Source organism: Podospora anserina, chromosome 2 (genome assembly GCF_000226545.1).
Source record: "Podospora anserina S mat+ genomic DNA chromosome 2, supercontig 1".
Lineage (NCBI taxonomy): Eukaryota > Fungi > Ascomycota > Sordariomycetes > Sordariales > Podosporaceae > Podospora > Podospora anserina.
Window position 1 is genome coordinate 10,585 of NW_001914830.1, and position 17,363 is coordinate 27,947.

Below are 17,363 nucleotides of genomic sequence, written 5' to 3' on the forward strand. Positions count from 1 at the left end.
CTACATCATCCCATATGCTGCGATAATGGCTTTCCACTTCATGGCGTGGATGGTAGGGAATAGGCACACAGGAGATCTCTTGACCAAAACCAGCAGGAGGATCAGACTGAAAAGAGTGTGAAAGGGCTGGAGTAGATATGGCAGTGGAAATGCTCAACCTGCTTAGAACAATGACTGCCGATCTAACAATACCAGTCTATCCACGAATTAGATAGGTGCTCTTAATTAGGCCTTCTAGACGTGTTGTTTAATAGAGTAGCACTATATTTCGGTTCGTGAACCGAGCGATAGTGGGTTTTGATGACGGTTAATATGCCATGCGCATCTCAACCCCGGGAGTTGGAGAAGTGGCAATAGTACTGAGCCCAGCTTCTGTTCAGTCCAGATCCCATGACGCATAGCCCGAGTCCTACTGTGACTATTCCCTGCCAATAATCACTTTGTAGATTGACCCGGCGTCGACTCCTCGGCCTCCTGGTTGGCTAGTCAAGAGAGGTGCTATATGAGCGGCTGTATTCCCATTCGACAGGAAAACTGCCGACTGGGTATAATCACAAACCATGCGCCGGACCCATTGCCGACGGGGTCGCCTTGTCATTAAGCCACACCCTCAGCGCGAGTGGAATCCAGCAAGTATATCTGAACATGCGTCTCAAGCGAGGTTGTGTGCGATTCCACATCACCACATCGGTCCCTACTCACTCTGCCCTTCACCAAACACACGATGCAGCTGTCCCTCGGCCTCCTCGCCCTGTGGGCTTCCACGTCCCTAGGACAGTCGATGCAGGAGTGCACACGAGAGCTCGCCAGGACAGATGAATGCGCCGATGTTATCAACCCTAATGCGTGCTACAACATGTACCGGTTCAACAGCGCGCGAACATTGTCATGTATCGAAGGCAAGGATGATGCCGAAAGAAAGAGAAAGGTAGACTTGGCCCAAAGATTTGATGTGTTGACCTCAAGGTGCTGACATATTGCTAGGCTTGCATGTGTTGCACGTGTGTTGGGACCGTCATGTGCAACTGGCTGCGGACCAATCGTTACTGTTGAGGGTCGAGGATGGGGAACCCGGATGTATCTACAAGCAATCTTTTATTCTTCAATACTCAACATAACAATCAGCTACTCAAAGCAGGCAGTTCTCGTACCCATTTTCCCTCATTCTCAGCCCAGTCGGTGAGCCACTTGGCCAGAATTGATCTGTTCAACTTTCCCGTCCAGGCGTTGCTCACCGGGCCAGCTTGAGCCTCACCCTTTTCACGGTCCGCCTTCCAAGCCGTCTCATCGCTTCCTCCCAGGAGCATGGGCAACCTAAAGATGGTCCAGTCGATGTCTGCTTCCTCCTTGAAAACACTAGCAATCCCAAGCATGGCATTATATGCGGCTGGGAACATCCAGCTCACGCCTGTTCGCAGAATCCACCTCGAAAAGACGGCAGTGTCGTCCTCTGTATAGATGGAGATCGTGCCCATTGCAGCAATGCGCTTGATCCCGTGCTTCTTCATCACGGGCAGCACGTGGTTTTCGTAGAATGCCGGATATGGAAGTGGTGTACGAGACGACATGGACTCCTGGACTGGGCCCATGAGGGATATGATTGCGCTGCACTGAGCAACGGCTTCACCGAGGGTTGCGTCATCGTCGATCTGGCCATGCACCACCTGAAGATTGTCGGGGTTGGAAGACACGAGATCGGCTGGGATTTTGGAAGCGGAGGTTGGGCGCACAAAGGCGATAACTCGCTTCTTGCGATGAAGAAGCTCGCGGAGAAGGCAGATACCAGAGGGCCCGGTCGAGCCCAGAACGAGGATTGGTTTGTCTGCCATCAGATATGATCGCCAGCTGAGAATGTTGAACTACCTAGTTGCGAGACTGATGACATGGCGCGCGGAGGTCTTATCTTACCACGGGTGAGTGAGTAAGCAAGTGGGAGAAGGCAGAATAAATTAATCATCGGTGGGGCTTTTCTCCACTCACCCCGAACCAATCATTGGACACAATACACCATTATCCATTTCTTTGTGATTCCTCACAAGCCATGCTATACTTCGTGTACCTGTATCTGCGGCCTGTTGCTTTTTGGTTCTTTTGGGGCAGCCGGCGCATGAGTAGGCCGAAAGGTGTGTGGAGCATAGACGGCTGTGTTGGTGTCCCACAGCGTCTCCTCGCTCTGCGCTCGAGCTTGGTCTTCCAAGTCGCTCCGTTCCCAGAGAGAGAGCTCGGCAGTGAGCATCGTCTCGGTTGCTCCAAAGCTCTTATTTTCCTTGGAGAAAGCAGACGACTTGTGCATTTTGTAGCTGTCTTTTTGCAGTGTTCGCTTTGTATGGGAGTAAAGGCTTCGGAAAGAGCCGGCACAGGGCGACCGTGATTGCTGTGAAATCTACATGTTAGACCTGCTCCTTGTCAATACGAATCAATCTCACTCAATGTCATCTCAATCGTCCACAACAACATCCAACTTAGGCCCGGGAGGTGGATTGATGGCCATACGCGTTTCACATAATCGTTGCCACCAACATGGCAACAGTGAGACAACAGATCCCGCTAAGCATGAGCTTCTTCTTCCAAGGTATGGATGCGCGCCAGACGATATTGCCGGAAACCACAACAACCAAGACATCTGACGAGATATCCATGGCCATCTGAACGTAGCTCCGAGTGATTGCGACATTCTTGATGTCTGTCGCTCGACATTTTACTGTAAGAGTCAGTCAGCTATCAATATCAAGCGAGGGAAGCCTCCACTAACCGATGATGTCAAATCAACTGGCGGCGAAGCATTGAAAGTCCAGCATGCCGATTGTGACACCGTAGCTCGCCAGAATGTAGACGAGCACGCACCACCACAGGATTTGCTGATGCCGAATCTGCTTCCCAAGTCCGTGAAAGAAGACCATAAAGGCCAGCTTGATGAGCCACAACGATGTCCAAGTACACATGTAGCTTGCTATGATTCCGCGAAGACCTTCGGTGGCCTTGTCCATAAGAGTCATGGCCACAGATAGGTCGAAGTCATCGACATTTTCAATCATGAGATAAAGGTTCTGGGCCAAGACGGTCCATAAGAGTGAGCAAGCAAGGCAGAGGATAAGTAGGCAATGACCAGGCAGTCATCCGCCTTGAGCCTCTTGAATCGTCTGAGACGAAGATAAATCCGGGTTGCTACTATCATGATTGAGAATGCTGTCCCCGACCACATAAGCCCCTGGTGTAAAAGATGTGTGCGAGTAAGGTATTGTCTGACAGATAATCATTGGACTCGATGACATACCAGCAATGTTGCCTGGGAAATGACTGGGTCTTTGAGCTGCGAGCCCACCAAAGGCCGAGGTCAGACATGTTCAAACCTAAGGACAAAAAGTTATGGTGTCCGGAGCCACAATGTCAAGTCTCAGACCTTTGGAAATGCCTCGAAATTATATCTCGGTGCTGTGCGATGGACTCATCTCACTGAGTCGCCTCTGCGTCTTTGTTGGCTCGCATAGGTGGTGTTGATCCATTACCTAGTTGCATGAAGAGCATTGCGTTGGCAGCTGTGCCACGGTTAGATCATTGCAAGACGCCTTGGGTCAATCATGGTGTTGTCACTATTGCTGAACGCCACCCCCCTGCATTGAATCAACAGCAGTGTTTGGAAAAGCTTGCGGATCTTTATTTTTTTCTCACTAAATCATCTGTCTGGTTGGCTCATCTGCATCTCGAGATCCAACTCACGGTTACTGAATCCACCAGTCCACCAAATACCCTGTGGCAAATGCAAAAACGCCCTTGTGCAGCAGATCCACGACTTGCTCGTCTACCGGCCAGGTCCAAGGCAAAGCTCCAACGCCCGTCCAATTTTCCAGCGTCTGGTCAATCAACAGCCTAACACCCATAAACATAAAGTCGGTGAATGGCCCTCTCATGCCCAAAGAATAACTTGCAACTGCTCTGATCACGGCAGCAGCTGCACCTTGGCCATAATGCATTGCCATGTTGAGACCCCACAGCTGCTGGTCGCTTTGAGGAGTGACCCCAAGCAACCTAGCGAGAGTTTTGGCTGGCACGTAGGAGTTGGGGCGGCCTGTAAAAAACTGTTCGACTTTTTCGCTAACCGTCATACTGCAATTATTAGAGTTGCAAGTAAACGGCATTGACCTGAATGAGAACTTACGCAGCAACTCCTAAGAACCCGGCCGACAGACCATATACTATCACTCTACGCCAGGGCATGATGGGCCGAGGACGGATTGGGTCTGTGGTCCGCCGCAAGGTTGGTGCAGATAGGCTTTGGTTAAGAGCTTTGGGGTCCATGGTCGGTGATGTGGTCGCCGAGTATTGTGACGATGTAAAGTGATTGCAAGTACGGCGAGGGAAACTTTGAGTTCAACAAGCATCCGCTCGATAGTCTGTGACGTCACCACTTACTCATCCTCAAAACAAAAGCTAATCATACGGGGACTGGTAATCGCATACTGTATCTGAAAGCTCCAGCAAACAAAAGATTATTTTCACATGTACTGGCGATGTGCAAGGTGTGGTAAAGCTGAAGAGGAGGAAGGGAGCGGGTGTTCAAGTTCAGATGTTGACACTGACAGAACGGCACAAAAGGTCACCGACTCGTTGTGTAACCTAATTTCGTTCACAGCATTGATTCCACGCTCCGGTTGTGTTTTTAACAGCTTCGGCCCCAGAATCCTATTGATAGCTATCGAGATGTTTGTTGCATTCCAACTGCGCTTGCCGAGAAGTGGTGCCTTTGCATTGATCGGCCGAAGGAAGGAAGCGCCAAGCGAAATAACCGCCCCCAACAACAGCATCTCCTGAGCCATGCGCCCTGTGCCGCATCTTGGCGCCCCCAGCCGACCTGCACAGCCAAATCGATGGGACCGGGAGTTGCATCTCGCGAGCAATCCTTCCCTCTTCCTACTCCTACTTTTTCTTCTCCAGATCTTGATCCGGCGGTCCTGCAGCGACCACAATGCGAACGCTACTCGCTCTCGCGCTTCTCAGTGCTCAGGCGGTCAGCCAGAATGGCCACAATGATGTCTGGTTCATCTACCCAACCGAAGGCCACACGTATCAACACATGGACACGATCAACGTCACATATGAAAGCCCATTTCCAACCCCAACGCTATTCGGCTGGTGCGATGGAGGCGGCCGCAACTTTTACGACCAGCGGGTGCCAGGATACAACGCTTCAGTTGCTGTTGTGCTCAACTTCACCTCTGGCACACCATGTTGGTTCAACCTTAGGCCAGGAAGAGTAGCTGGATTTGGCGCCAACAGCCCATCTTTCAATCTCCTCGGCGTCGAACGGCCTTCTGGAGGCATCGTTCACGGACCCGACACGTCTGAATCCGACCGCACCCCGCCAGAGTCCCCAACCACATCCGCAACCACATCCCCAACACCGACGACCGCGGCTCCTACGGAAAGCCATGTCCTGGATGACAGTAACGTCAGTCCCGGCGAGCAACATGAACCTACACCAACAACAACCCCAAATCCAGAACCGCCCGACGAGAAATTCCGCGGGGATGGCGGCGGGCTAGGTGGTGGGCAATCAGCAGGCATCGTTGTCGGCGCCATTGTCGGCGTCCTTGCCATCGCCGCCGGCTTGTTCTTTTGGTGGAAGAGGAGGTCCAGAGGGGCAGACTCGGGAGAGCAAATACCGCAGCATGATGGCTCTCACCACAGTCACTGCCAACATCACAGCGGCCAGGCCCTTTCATGGCAACACGAAGCGGGAGCAGCAAGTCCATGGAGCCAAAGCCCCGCAACCTACGTAAATGGTCACCAATACAACGGAGCGTGCACATGTATGTGTCCCACGCGCGGGCAACCCCAAGTCAAACGGTGGCCGGTAGAAGTGAGCAGCACGAATTCACCATCGGAGCTCTCGTCATCAGATCCTGCGTGGGCGGCGAAACCAAAATACGAAATGCCGGCTTGAGGGCGGTTTTCATGTACATACACAGAGCTTTTTAATGCCAAACGTTGTCGACACCAACTTGTGGAGAACAAGACCCAAAAGACGGAAGCTAGGGGGCTTGGCATACCAGATTTAAGGGGCAGACCTTCCTGAATGGCATGGCTGGTAATTTCTAATGTTATGATCGGGTCATGCCAAACGACAGTGGCCGTTTCATCGCCTCGAGACAATGATTGGATGCGGTTTCAGGAAGCTCCCCTTGGGCGACATCACCAGTCTTGGCCAGGCGCCCTCCATTTTGAGTGTGAACAATAAAGCCGGGACAAAAGTATATATAAATTCTTACAAAATACGCCAGTATCGTGTGGTTTGTTAATGTCGAGCCTCTTGTCGAACCCAAACAACCATGCTAACAGCCTCAAAGATTAGCCACATCATCGGGGCAGTCGGTCTGGTTCTTGTCACCGTCCTGTACATTGCGCTTCTGCTGATACCATGGGTCTTTACATGTGGCCTCAGCACCGGCCCCGTCTGGGTATCAAATCCCAAGACGTGGACAGAGCTACCTCGTGGGGTTGAACCCATCAATGTGGACCGCATGGCCGACTACGACAAAGCGATCAAGACCATGAACACCATCACCTCCATCTTCGCCATACCAGTCGTGTACGCCGTCGTCCAACGTGCTGCCAGTGTTGGGTCGCAGTCCAAGCATAACTTGTGGGACAATGCCGTCTTGTCGTGGTTGGCAGTCATCCTCATCATGATCAGTGCGTCACTCATTCTGATCGTTAATCCTCTTGCTAACTCATCATGTCCAGCTCTGATTCTACCTCCCATTCGCACTCTTGTCGTGAGCCATGAGACCATCAAGGTTCCAACCTCCTTTCTCGGCCAAGGTTTTAAGGCTCTTGACGCTACACCTCAAATGCTAGAGATGGTCAGCGAAAATGGGGTGGTGGAAAAAGTCAAACACGGCCTGGTCAACTCCCAAGAGTCTGATAGACACCCACAATTATGGCCCGAAGCTGGCCAGGCATCAGACGTGTCAAGAACACCCTCGCTCGGCGGGTTTCGTCCAGCCAATGAGCCTGACATAATGGATCTTTCCCACCAACACATGTTTGTTTCATTAGTCCCCAGACCGAACACGGGCTACTACCGAAGCCATGCTTTGCGGATGAAGAGTCTTCCGGATTGCAAGGCGATTGCCCAGTTTCCCCCGGTTTGCTCTGGACCAAGACCATTTGCAAGAGTCTTTGAATCACCAAACACCTTGGTGACTGTTTGCGTACCCGGGGCATCAGGACGCTCGCCATGGCCGGACAGGAGCCAAGACAGACGCGAGATCAAGGAAGATCTGTTCATACGGATGGTCCGGAATGTTTTGACTGGTGATGTCCGAAATCCTTCGCAAATCAGGCATCAGAAAACATACCATTGCACAGCAACCACGACAAGGGGGTACTTTGAGTTGCCCAACTATCTCAACGAAGAGAAAGTTGGGCCACTGCTAAACACATTCCGTGATCTGGGGCTTGATGACCTAGAAGGGCACTTTGTCGACGTGAGGTAAGTCTGCTTACTCCCTCTGGCTTTCGGCAAACTGATGCTTACATCAACCAGTCCTAATCGTGACGTGCCGCTTGGCAGCCCCGATTTTGTTCAAAACTTTACCACCGATCCATTCTTATCCCTCGGGCCGACCGAGCCATCAAACATTGCCCCAGGGCCGCTCATGATCTCCGCCCAGGCTCTTTTTGGTAACCAAACTTGGTTCCACACCCTGGCTCGGGCTTTTGTCAACAGCACGGCGTCCAACAATGCATCGCTCCCGCGACTTGACGCCCTGGAGACGCTTCAGATGGTGTGCTTGGAAAACAACATGCCTCTGGCACGGTTTTCTGCCTTTCCTCCAGCCGAGCTGGTCATTTCTGACCGTCGCATGTCCAAGGAATGTCAATCTGTTCTCACTCCCCGGAGCATGCAAGAGGACAGAATCACAGAGCAACAAGCCGCGACCAAGTTGGAAAACATGATGAACGACTTCCTTTCAGTGTTTGAACGAGGGCCCAACACGACCTTGTGGACTGCCATGGTTCTGGCAAACGAAGCTGTCTTGCAGGCCGCCACCCAGGATAGTACCTTGGCGCGCAAAGTGTTTGTCGATCTGGGCCAGGTGATGACGAACAAGCCCGTCCTAACCCAAGGCGCAGTTGTTGGTGTGAGCCTTCTCGTTGCGTTCCAGGTATTGGGGCTGGTAGTTTTGGCAGTGTATTTGATGATTGGGAGCTTTGAACCAGCCTGGTTCATGAAGAGATTTGCGGGCGATGGGGAGACGGGGGCTGGTAGCAAAGGGGTAACGAACGAGTATGATGAGGAACCCCTGAGGGACCTGAGCACGCCAGCGGGTAGTGAGAGACGGTAGGGGGTCGATGTGTGCACGGGCCCTACAAACGAATGGCATGCTTGAACCAAGACGACTGACTCGATGAGTTGCAACATTGGATGGCCAGCACGATTCGTGTGTCCTTGGCTCTGAAATGTGCTGCTGCCCTTGAGTTCCCATTTTGCGGCATCGCAGATGACGTGATGGTCGGTTATGCAGTTGTGAATATCATCCCCCACGCTGACCATGCCCCCACCAAACATGACCGGTTGAGAGCGGATTTAAGCCGGGGCCAGAATGGTGTCACTTTCCTGTCTTTGACGCGACTCGAAAATTCCCATAGACAACCCCAACCCTTCCCCTTTATGCCGCTGTTGTTGTCGTTGAAAGAAGCACGCCATTATCTTGGCCTCTGGCAACCATGCTGTGTAGAAATGATAGTTTGAGTAGCTGGTGTTTTGCCAACGACGTGCTTACTACTTTGGCCCTAGTGGTTCTGTCTGCTGTAGAGGTCTAGACTGGTCGTTGAACAACAGGGACATCACAAACGACATCGGAGATATGCACTTTGCCGCATCAAAAGGGCTGGAAGCGCGGGTGGACGTCTGTCGGGACCTATATCCCGGATCTGGGGCAAGATCCCAGTGGCAATCCATCCCACAGAACAGACAACATCCCAGTGGCTGCTCTGGTGGCCTTCGACTCTCCCGAGGTGCAATGCAACCTGCGCATATCACACAATGCCATACACGTGCAAGATTGCGCCATTGATAACAGCTCCAAGGTGGAAAGACTGTCAATCCTGACCATGGCGCAAGACTTCCTGGTGTTGACAACATTGCTACAAACTGCAACCCTGGCGAGTAAGAGGCCGGGAACGCTGACGTTGTGGTTGAGGATCGCCCTGGCTCTATATAAACCTCTCCCACATGTTACATCCGCGGAGATGCAAACTGTGTCTCAGGCGGTACCTACAGCACGAGGTCCTACCCAGCACATCTTCCATCTTGGTTTCCGGCCTGCCGGAACGCTGCCGTCAACATGACTCCCACCAACCACGACTCCAAGGACACAAAGGAGGTGGCCTCTCCGTCGCCAAAGATCTTTGCTGACGAGAAGAAGAAGACGGATACTGGCCTCAGCAGCTCAGACTCTGGTTCAGTCTCCCAAGAGTCACTCGTTGATGCTGATGGTTATGGCTCAACCAACGATCACATCTTTTCTGATCCGGCTGTGGCAGATCACTGGCGCACCACATACGAAAATGTAAATTACGAGAACAGACATCGCTTCGACCCCAGCTTTACCTGGTCGGCCGAGGAGGAGCGGAAGCTGGTCAAGAAGATTGACCGTAGGATCATGCTTTGGTACGTACCTACCACACACTCTTTCCCAAATGGAATTCTCTTACTAATGAATTCGGTCTACAGGGCATGGATCATGTTTTGTGGTCTCGATTTGCATCGTCGAAACATCAACCGCGCCATTACGGATAGGATGCTGGAAGAGATTGGCATGGACACGAACGACTTCAATTACGGCCAGACCTTGTTCTTGGCGTCTTTCTTGGTGGCAGAACTTCCATCTGGGCTCATCAGCAAGAGGGTTGGTGCTGACCGTTGGATTCCCTTCCTCATCTGCAGCTGGTCCATTGTGGCTGGCTCGCAGGCGTTCCTCAAGACCAAAGCTGGATTTTATGTCATTAAGGTGTTATTGGGCTTCCTGATGGGCGGGTTCATCCCCGACATCGTGCTGTGGCTCACCTACTTCTTCAAGTCCAACGAACTGCCCACCCGTCTCGCCTGGTTCTGGACGGCCCTCAGCACGGTGAACATTGTCGGTTCTCTTCTCGCTGCTGGCATCCTCAAGATGCGAGGAATTGGTGGCTGGAGTGGTTGGCAGTGGCTCTTTCTGCTCGAAGGCATCGTGACACTCCTTATCGGCACCTTTTCGTGGGTTCTCATGCCCCCCGGACCCTGTCAAACCCGTAACTGGTTCCGGGGCAAAGACGGCTGGTTTTCAGACCGCGAGGAATTCATCATTGTGAATCGGCTGCTCCGCGATGACCCCTCCAAGGGCGACATGAACAATCGCCAGGGTGTTGGTCTTGTCCTCCTCTGGAAGACCATCAAGGACTGGGAGATGTGGCCGCTGTATCTCATTGGTTTGACCACCTACATCCCCCCCTCGCCCCTCAACACCTACATGTCCTTCATTTTGCGACAAATGGGCTTTGGCGTCTTTGAAGCCAACTTGATGGCCATTCCAGCTCAGTTCATGTTTGCCGTCAACTTGCTCATCATCACTTGGGTGTCCAAGCGATTCAAAGAGAGGTCAATCGTCTCCTCCATCAGCAACATTTGGATGTTTCCCTTCTTCGTGGCCTTGGTCGCATATCCGAATGCTTCTCCATGGGCTCGCTATGGAATCATGACTGGTCTTTTGTCCTACCCTTACTGCCACGCCATTCTGGTCGGCTGGAACGCACGCAACAGCAACGCGGTCCGGACAAGAGCCGTGTCGGCTGCCCTTTACAATATGTTTGTCCAGAGCGGCAACATCCTCGCCAGCAACATTTACCGTGACGAGGATAGGCCGTTTTACGTTCGTGGAAACCGGATTCTGCTTGGTATTGTCTGTTACAACATTGTGCAGTTTTACTTTGTCAAAGCCTTTTACATCTGGAGGAACAAGCTGAGGGACGCCAAATGGAATGAGCTCACACCGGAGCAACAGGAGGATTATACTCTCAACAGCAAGGACGAGGGCCTGAAAAGACTGGATTTCCGGTTTGCTCACTGATTGTTGGATCCATGCCTAGAGAAGAGGGAAGGGATGGTCGGATAGGAGCAGACTTTGGAGTTGAAGTTGAGTGGGAGATACGACAAACCCTGTATTAGCAGGGAAATCAGGCTGTTTTGGAGTTTATGATACCAGGGGAAAGAAAAGTAGCTTTTGTTTTGTATTCATGACCTCACTCTTCTTGTCCTCCGCATGCCAGTGTCAGTGTCATGACCACCCCTAACCCTAATATCAGCTCTGAACACAACCCCTGTCTCTGGCTCAGACCAATCAACAGACAGAGATCATCTCTTCTACTTACCAAGTGTCACAGACCAACACGTCAGAAAATTGCATCTTTTGTGCGACTTTCTGTTGGGTCAGTTTTGACCAAAACAGACCTTCTTGAGCCAACACCACGATGAGCCCGACGATGCTGCTTTCAGGGGGACCTTTCCAGTTTCGAGTTAGCGTGTCTCAATCACCCCACACAGTGACCCAGTCAGCGGGCCGAGATTCGGTGGCATGTGGATCGATGCGGCACACCGCTCTTCCCTGTCAACCTCAATTTTGACTCCTCTTTTGACGTTGTCAAACCCTAGGTGTGCGGTACCTCGCGGCTAGGGACCCCCCTTTGTTCTTGCTTCCTGTGATTCCCACAGTCCCTGACTTGGCACAGCCTGTACGCCCTCGATTACTAGACGGCGGGAGTATCTTCGAGATGGAGCTTTTCCCTGACCTGGGGGCATGGCTGTTCCGTTCTGTCAGGCGCGATACCTTTGCCGAAAGCCCCATTCTAGCAATCCAGAGGCTTAAGTTGCTCCCCCAACCAATCGGAGACTCGGACAAGGACGTGCTGGTCGGTGCTGTCCTCAACTTGGGATCCAGTCTGTCTCAGGCCCTCCACATCCTCCTCGAATTGCTGCCCGAAGATAAAGCCGGCGAGCGCCTCGGGGAGATACTCTGCCCAACCCTGGGGCAGCTCCTGGCCTCTCTTCAAACTACCCTGTCTGCTTTTGAAGGCCAGACACCGACAAGACAAGTATCTTTACGAGGTGGACGACTGAAGCATAGCCGGTCTGAATCAGCGCTGCGATCCGCAGCCAGCTTGCCCAAACTCACTCCCCGTCCACTTACACCGATATTGATGAAAAGGACGCCGCCTGAGACTCCAAAGACACCTCGGCCAAGCGAAGGTGTGATCCATACACGTGTTGTCTCCAGTCCGTTACGATTTGCGAGACCGGCTGCCAACCAGACAAGGTCACGCCATCATCGAAAAGACACAGAAGAGTTTCCGAGGCTACATGAAGATATCTCTACCCCACATCGACAACATGAACAAAAACGCCAACCACCAACACCTCCAGCATCTTACAGGCAAGAAACATCCGGCCTTCAGAATGCTCTAAAGTCCGAGTTGAGAGTCCAGGCTGCCATCAGGGTAGCAGTTGACTCTTTGGAATTTGCCGAAGGTCAACTCCAGCTAGTCAAAGAAATTAATCAATTGCATGGAGGCAGTCAGTCGCCCCCCCTTTTCTGATTCAAGGTAGAACCGCTAACCCCGACAGGCTTCGATCTTATACAAAAGACCTTCTACTCTGGCTACAATAACCTCTTGCTACGTGCGCTCGAACTTGAGCAGCTGGAGTCTGAGCGGTCGTCATCAAGGCCAGTTACTAACAACGATCCGTCGAGGTCGGGTCATCAAAGACAGCAGCCATCTATACATGTTTCTTTCCCAGCAAACATGCCCACGCCACCCTACAATGCCTCGAGCCCTCTTCGGGCTGGCATGTCGAGGGGCAACACAACAGTCCCAGCGAGGATGCCAACCTCGGACTCGGAGGGAGAGATTGGTTCAAGACAAGGAATGACGAGGAGAAACACGATACAGGGCATCAAGCAAGAGAGTATGTTTGCCAAGTACCTCGCAATGGACTTGAACTGACCAATATCCCATAGATGATCAAGACTTTGTTAGACCAGCCATCAAACGTCGGTTATCGCTAGCAGAAGAATTAGCACTCGCGGGTGACGACTCTGACTCTGATTACGGCCACAGCGGCAGTGAGAACGGAGATGAGTCTGCTACCGACATGGCGGGTGAAGCGAGTGAGGAAGAGGCGAGTCAACAGAGCGAAAGTCAGGCTGACAGTGACGATGACGATGGTCGGTATGATAGCGACCACCACGGCGGTGGGGGGGAAGAGAGTAGCAGCAGCTCAAACGAGTTTGCCATGGGAGAGCACGACGGGAGGAACGACCCGACAGTGAAACAGGCGAAGTATTTATAAATACCAGCGTGAATAGGCAGGGGTACAAATGGGAACGGGAAGCACATTTTTCATAAATGCGTCCAGGGTATATATCACAAGCATGAAATTACCGGTTTTCGAGACTGGGGTGAGGATTGGGTTGGACATGAATGGTGTGACGCGGCGCGGTCCAATGCCAGGCCAAGCACGCCATCTCCTGTCACCCACACGCAAACTGATGCGATTCCGTCCATATTGCCATCTACGCAACCTTTTGGAACAGGCCCGCTTTGGTTTACAAATCCAACATCGCCGTGGATTCCGGTTCTGTGGTGGAAAATGCTGTTTCCGCGATTCATCAACATTTTTGCTCCGACAAACATTTGGCAACAGCTGAACGAATGTACAGCCCGAGGTAGATACGTGTGTACTAGCTGTTTAGTTTCTCAGAATGCCTAACCAGTCAACTTCACATGGAGAGACAACACCTCTTCTTCGAGCGCCGCCCTCAGCTGCCGTCGTCCACATCAGCCAAGGCCACCGACGTCAGAAATCCAGCTCGACATCCGCCTCGTCCACAACACTCAAAAGCGGTGATATCATCTCGACAACTCGCAGAGACATTGAAGATGATGTGCTTCCCGAGACAGCCGTCCTGGGACGTACTCTAGGTTGCAGAAGTGCCTACATTTTGATCATCTCGCGGGTCATCGGGTCTGGCATCTTTGCAACTCCGGGGAGCATAGTCAGTTCAGTGGGGAGTATCGGTCTCAGCCTCACCCTTTGGGTCGCCGGTGCCGTTTTGAGTTGGTTTGGATTGGCTGTTGGATTGGAATATGGATGTATGCTTCCGCGCTCAGGTGGTAAGTCAATCTCAGCTATCCTCAACAACAGCATCCTCACTTACACACGTCCGTTTTGAAACCTGCCACAGGCGACAAGGTATACTTGGAATTCACTTATCGTCGCCCTCGATTTCTGGCGTCGACCATTGTAGCTGTTCACGCTGTACTTTTGGGGTTCACGGCAAGCAACTGTATCGTTTTTGGCGAGTACACCCTCTTCGCACTCGGGAAGCAGCCCTCGGAACACAAAGTCGAGGTTCGGGCTCTCGCTGTGGCTTTAATGACGCTGATTACCATCATTCATGGTTGCTTTCTTAGGACGGGGATATTCATCCAAAACCTGCTGGGTTGGATCAAGATTGGCTTGATCATGTTTATGACACTTGCTTCTGCCGTGGTGGTCCTGGCCAGCTACCGTCCCACAACCCCATCCGAAACGACGCGGCTACTGCTACCTTCCTGGGATAGTATCTGGGAGGGGTCTGTCTGGAACTGGGGCATCATCAGCACTGCCTTATTCAAGGTTTTCTACTCGTATGCGGGACTGCAAAACGTCAACAATGTACTCAACGAAGTGCGGGACCCAGTCAAGACACTGAAATCAGCCGCACCCACTGCCTTGTTTACAGCTTGTCTCCTGTACTTTCTGGTCAATGTCGCCTATTTTCTCATTGTGCCATTGGATGAGATTAAGCAGAGTGGCGAGCTGATTGCAGCGCTGTTCTTCCAGAGGCTGTTGGGGGAAACGACCGGGCGGATCTTCCTGCCTCTAGCTGTGGCTATTTCGGCTGCTGGAAATGTTATGGTTGTCACATTCTCCTTGGTATGTGCCAACACCTTGAGCCGAACGGTGATCGTCGCTAACTCCCAACGCTCAAGGCGAGACTGAACCAAGAGATTGCTCGCCAGGGTCTCCTACCTTATGGACATCTCTGGTCGTCCTCTCAGCCGTTTGGAGCCCCTTTGGGAGCACTCATGGTCCATTACATCCCCTCTGTGGCGGTGATATGCGTCCCGGCTCGCAACATATACTCCTTCATTCTTGATGTGGAAGGATATCCTGGTCAGTTCTTTGTTTTGGCGACGAGTCTTGGTCTCATTTGGCTTCGGAAGACGAGACCAGATCTGAGACGTCCATACAAAGCATTCCTACCTGCAGTGTGGGCACGAATCGTGTTATCTATTGCCATGATTGCAGCCCCATTCATGCCCATGGCTGGTGAGAGCCATGGTGATCATTTGTTCAGGGTCAGTTATGCATTGGTGGGCATCTCCGTGTAAGTACAAGATGACATGCACGCCGCAAACTATGAGAGCATGACTGATTCGATGTGGTAGACTTTTATTGGCGGTTCTCTACTGGTTTGTGCTTGTCGTTGTTCTTCCTAAACTTGGCGGATACGAATTGGACAAAACAACCGAGGTCTTGGGGGATGGCACAGCTATTACAAAACTCATTCGTGTTGCAAAAGAAGACGAACACCACACTTGACTACCTAGTATTAAAAGGATCCCGCTGTGTGGTTCTCCACATGCTGCTGTGTCTATCAATCGATTGTAAAGATGGAAGATTGCGGTACCAAATCCAGAAAGCACCAACATCGCTCCCAGAAAGATCAATTTTGTATTTCAAAGCAGTCCTGCAAAGTGTTACCAGTCCCAGAAAGATTTGAAAGTCTTGCTGAACAATCACCCGGCTACCACCGGAATTATCCCGACACCGACCAACGAGACCGTTGCTTCGTTGCGTCACCGATGGCGTGACGATCACCAGAACCACCATGTCTTACGGCACTCGGCAATCTCACTAATGCAAAGATTGTTTCATCAAGGCAAGCAGACACGGAGCAGCAAAATATAAAGAAGAGGATCCGATACTCTATCCAATTCTCATCACAACTACACCATCCATCGTTCCCTATCATCATGGCTGCAGCTGCTGTTGCCTCTCCTGCTGTCAATGCCAGTGGGCTCATCAACTCCCACGGTTTAGAATCCGGCAAGCCCCTCAAGCACAACGTCCACACCAAATTCAACTATTACAAGGACCCTGGCGATGGTTCTGCTCCTGCCCCATATGTTATTGGGTAAGGCCACGGTCTCCCCTTCCTTGAGGCATCATGTTGCCCATTAACAGTTGCTTACAATTGCTTCTAGTCGTCCAGAGACCTTGATTGAGCGCCCTCGTGTTGAGATCGACGCAGTCGTCACCGATATTACGGGCGACGAGAGCAAGTACACGCTTGATAGTCACGGATTTCAGCTTTACCGGCACGAAAGCAAAGAGAAGGATTTTTCCGACGATGACAAGATCAAGGCCGAATACTACCCGGAAGTCGAGCAGCTGCTGAAGGATGCGTAAGTCTATGGTCCGAGAACCAGACAGAATCCAAAACTGATCTGAGCCAGGACCGGAGCCCATCGCGTCTACATCTTTGACCACACAATTCGCCGCGGTAGCCAGGATAACCGTGCTCCTGACGCCGGATTCCGTGGTCCCGTACGCAGCGTCCACGTTGACCAATCGTACGAGGCATCTCGACAAAGGGTGCGCTATCACTTGCCGGACGAGGCGGATGAGCTCCTTGGTAAACGGTTTCAAATCATCAATGTCTGGCGTCCAATCAAGACCATCTTCCGCGACCCTCTGGGCGTGGCTGATGCTCATTCGGTTCCGGACTCAGACCTGATTGGTGCTGCTCTTATCTACCCTGATCGAGCCGGTGAGACATATGTGGTGAAGCCCAACTCATCCCACAAGTGGTACTTCAAATACGCGCAGACCCCTGAGGAGGTTACTTTGATCAAGTGCTTCGATACCGAGGAGGGGGTCGCAAGAAGGGTGCCGCACTCTTCGTTCATTGACCCAGATGAGGAAGATAAGGCACCAAGGGAGAGCATCGAGGTTCGGACTTTGGTCTTTTATGATTAGGTGATTAGGAATGTTATTTCGATGATGATAACGGATGAAGATGGATCAAGCTGGGTAATCAATGACTGAATACATGTTCCTCCATCCCCAAAGTCCTTGTCCGGTTGCTACGATTGCATATTTTATGTCCAAGAATCACGATCGATACCTATTACGATAAGCCATCTAGATAAGTCAATCGACTGGGACTCCAGGAGCCTTGCTGTAAGCCCAGTTTCAAGCCTTCTGGTCCGCACGG

General features: G+C 51.8%; 9 protein-coding genes across 9 annotated transcripts, besides 1 other annotated feature; 7 read left to right on the plus strand and 2 right to left on the minus strand.

Annotated features, from left to right (window-relative positions):
* Positions 1-6: 6 nt before the first annotated feature.
* Positions 7-42: a sequence feature (Short protein (PODANS_0_520, CAP60867.1) was converted to a misc_feature.).
* Positions 43-724: 682 nt separating this feature from the next.
* Positions 725-973, plus strand: PODANS_0_530 (uncharacterized protein; the record flags this gene model as incomplete). Its single annotated transcript, XM_001903061.1, has 1 exon — positions 725-973. One exon carries the CDS (start codon positions 725-727, stop codon positions 971-973), a length of 249 nt encoding a protein of 82 aa, XP_001903096.1.
* A 148-nt stretch (positions 974-1,121) lies between these two features.
* PODANS_0_540 (uncharacterized protein) lies at positions 1,122-1,829 on the minus strand (the record flags this gene model as incomplete). Its single annotated transcript, XM_001903062.1, has 1 exon — positions 1,122-1,829. The coding sequence occupies one exon, from the start codon at positions 1,827-1,829 to the stop codon at positions 1,122-1,124; it is 708 nt and encodes a 235-aa protein (XP_001903097.1).
* Positions 1,830-3,719: 1,890 nt separating this feature from the next.
* On the minus strand, positions 3,720-4,215 carry PODANS_0_550 (uncharacterized protein; the record flags this gene model as incomplete). Its single annotated transcript, XM_001903063.1, has 2 exons — positions 3,720-4,104; positions 4,157-4,215. 2 exons carry the CDS (start codon positions 4,213-4,215, stop codon positions 3,720-3,722), a joined length of 444 nt encoding a protein of 147 aa, XP_001903098.1.
* Positions 4,216-4,963: 748 nt separating this feature from the next.
* PODANS_0_560 (uncharacterized protein) lies at positions 4,964-5,941 on the plus strand (the record flags this gene model as incomplete). Its single annotated transcript, XM_001903064.1, has 1 exon — positions 4,964-5,941. One exon carries the CDS (start codon positions 4,964-4,966, stop codon positions 5,939-5,941), a length of 978 nt encoding a protein of 325 aa, XP_001903099.1.
* A 385-nt stretch (positions 5,942-6,326) lies between these two features.
* PODANS_0_570 (uncharacterized protein) lies at positions 6,327-8,348 on the plus strand (the record flags this gene model as incomplete). The annotated part of the gene is made up of 2 exons (XM_001903065.1): positions 6,327-7,492; positions 7,547-8,348. 2 exons carry the CDS (start codon positions 6,327-6,329, stop codon positions 8,346-8,348), a joined length of 1,968 nt encoding a protein of 655 aa, XP_001903100.1.
* Positions 8,349-9,350: 1,002 nt separating this feature from the next.
* PODANS_0_580 (uncharacterized protein) lies at positions 9,351-11,111 on the plus strand (the record flags this gene model as incomplete). The annotated part of the gene is made up of 1 exon (XM_001903066.1): positions 9,351-11,111. The coding sequence occupies one exon, from the start codon at positions 9,351-9,353 to the stop codon at positions 11,109-11,111; it is 1,761 nt and encodes a 586-aa protein (XP_001903101.1).
* A 700-nt stretch (positions 11,112-11,811) lies between these two features.
* Positions 11,812-13,387, plus strand: PODANS_0_590 (uncharacterized protein; the record flags this gene model as incomplete). Its single annotated transcript, XM_001903067.1, has 3 exons — positions 11,812-12,610; positions 12,662-13,003; positions 13,056-13,387. The coding sequence occupies 3 exons, from the start codon at positions 11,812-11,814 to the stop codon at positions 13,385-13,387; spliced, it is 1,473 nt and encodes a 490-aa protein (XP_001903102.1).
* A 403-nt stretch (positions 13,388-13,790) lies between these two features.
* On the plus strand, positions 13,791-15,685 carry PODANS_0_600 (uncharacterized protein; the record flags this gene model as incomplete). Its single annotated transcript, XM_001903068.1, has 4 exons — positions 13,791-14,211; positions 14,283-15,016; positions 15,073-15,470; positions 15,532-15,685. Coding segments are annotated over 4 exons (1,707 nt in total), but the record flags the coding sequence as incomplete, so codon positions are not given.
* A 509-nt stretch (positions 15,686-16,194) lies between these two features.
* Positions 16,195-17,125, plus strand: PODANS_0_610 (uncharacterized protein; the record flags this gene model as incomplete). The annotated part of the gene is made up of 3 exons (XM_001903069.1): positions 16,195-16,280; positions 16,351-16,551; positions 16,603-17,125. Coding segments are annotated over 3 exons (810 nt in total), but the record flags the coding sequence as incomplete, so codon positions are not given.
* Between the last annotated feature and the right edge of the window lie 238 nt (positions 17,126-17,363).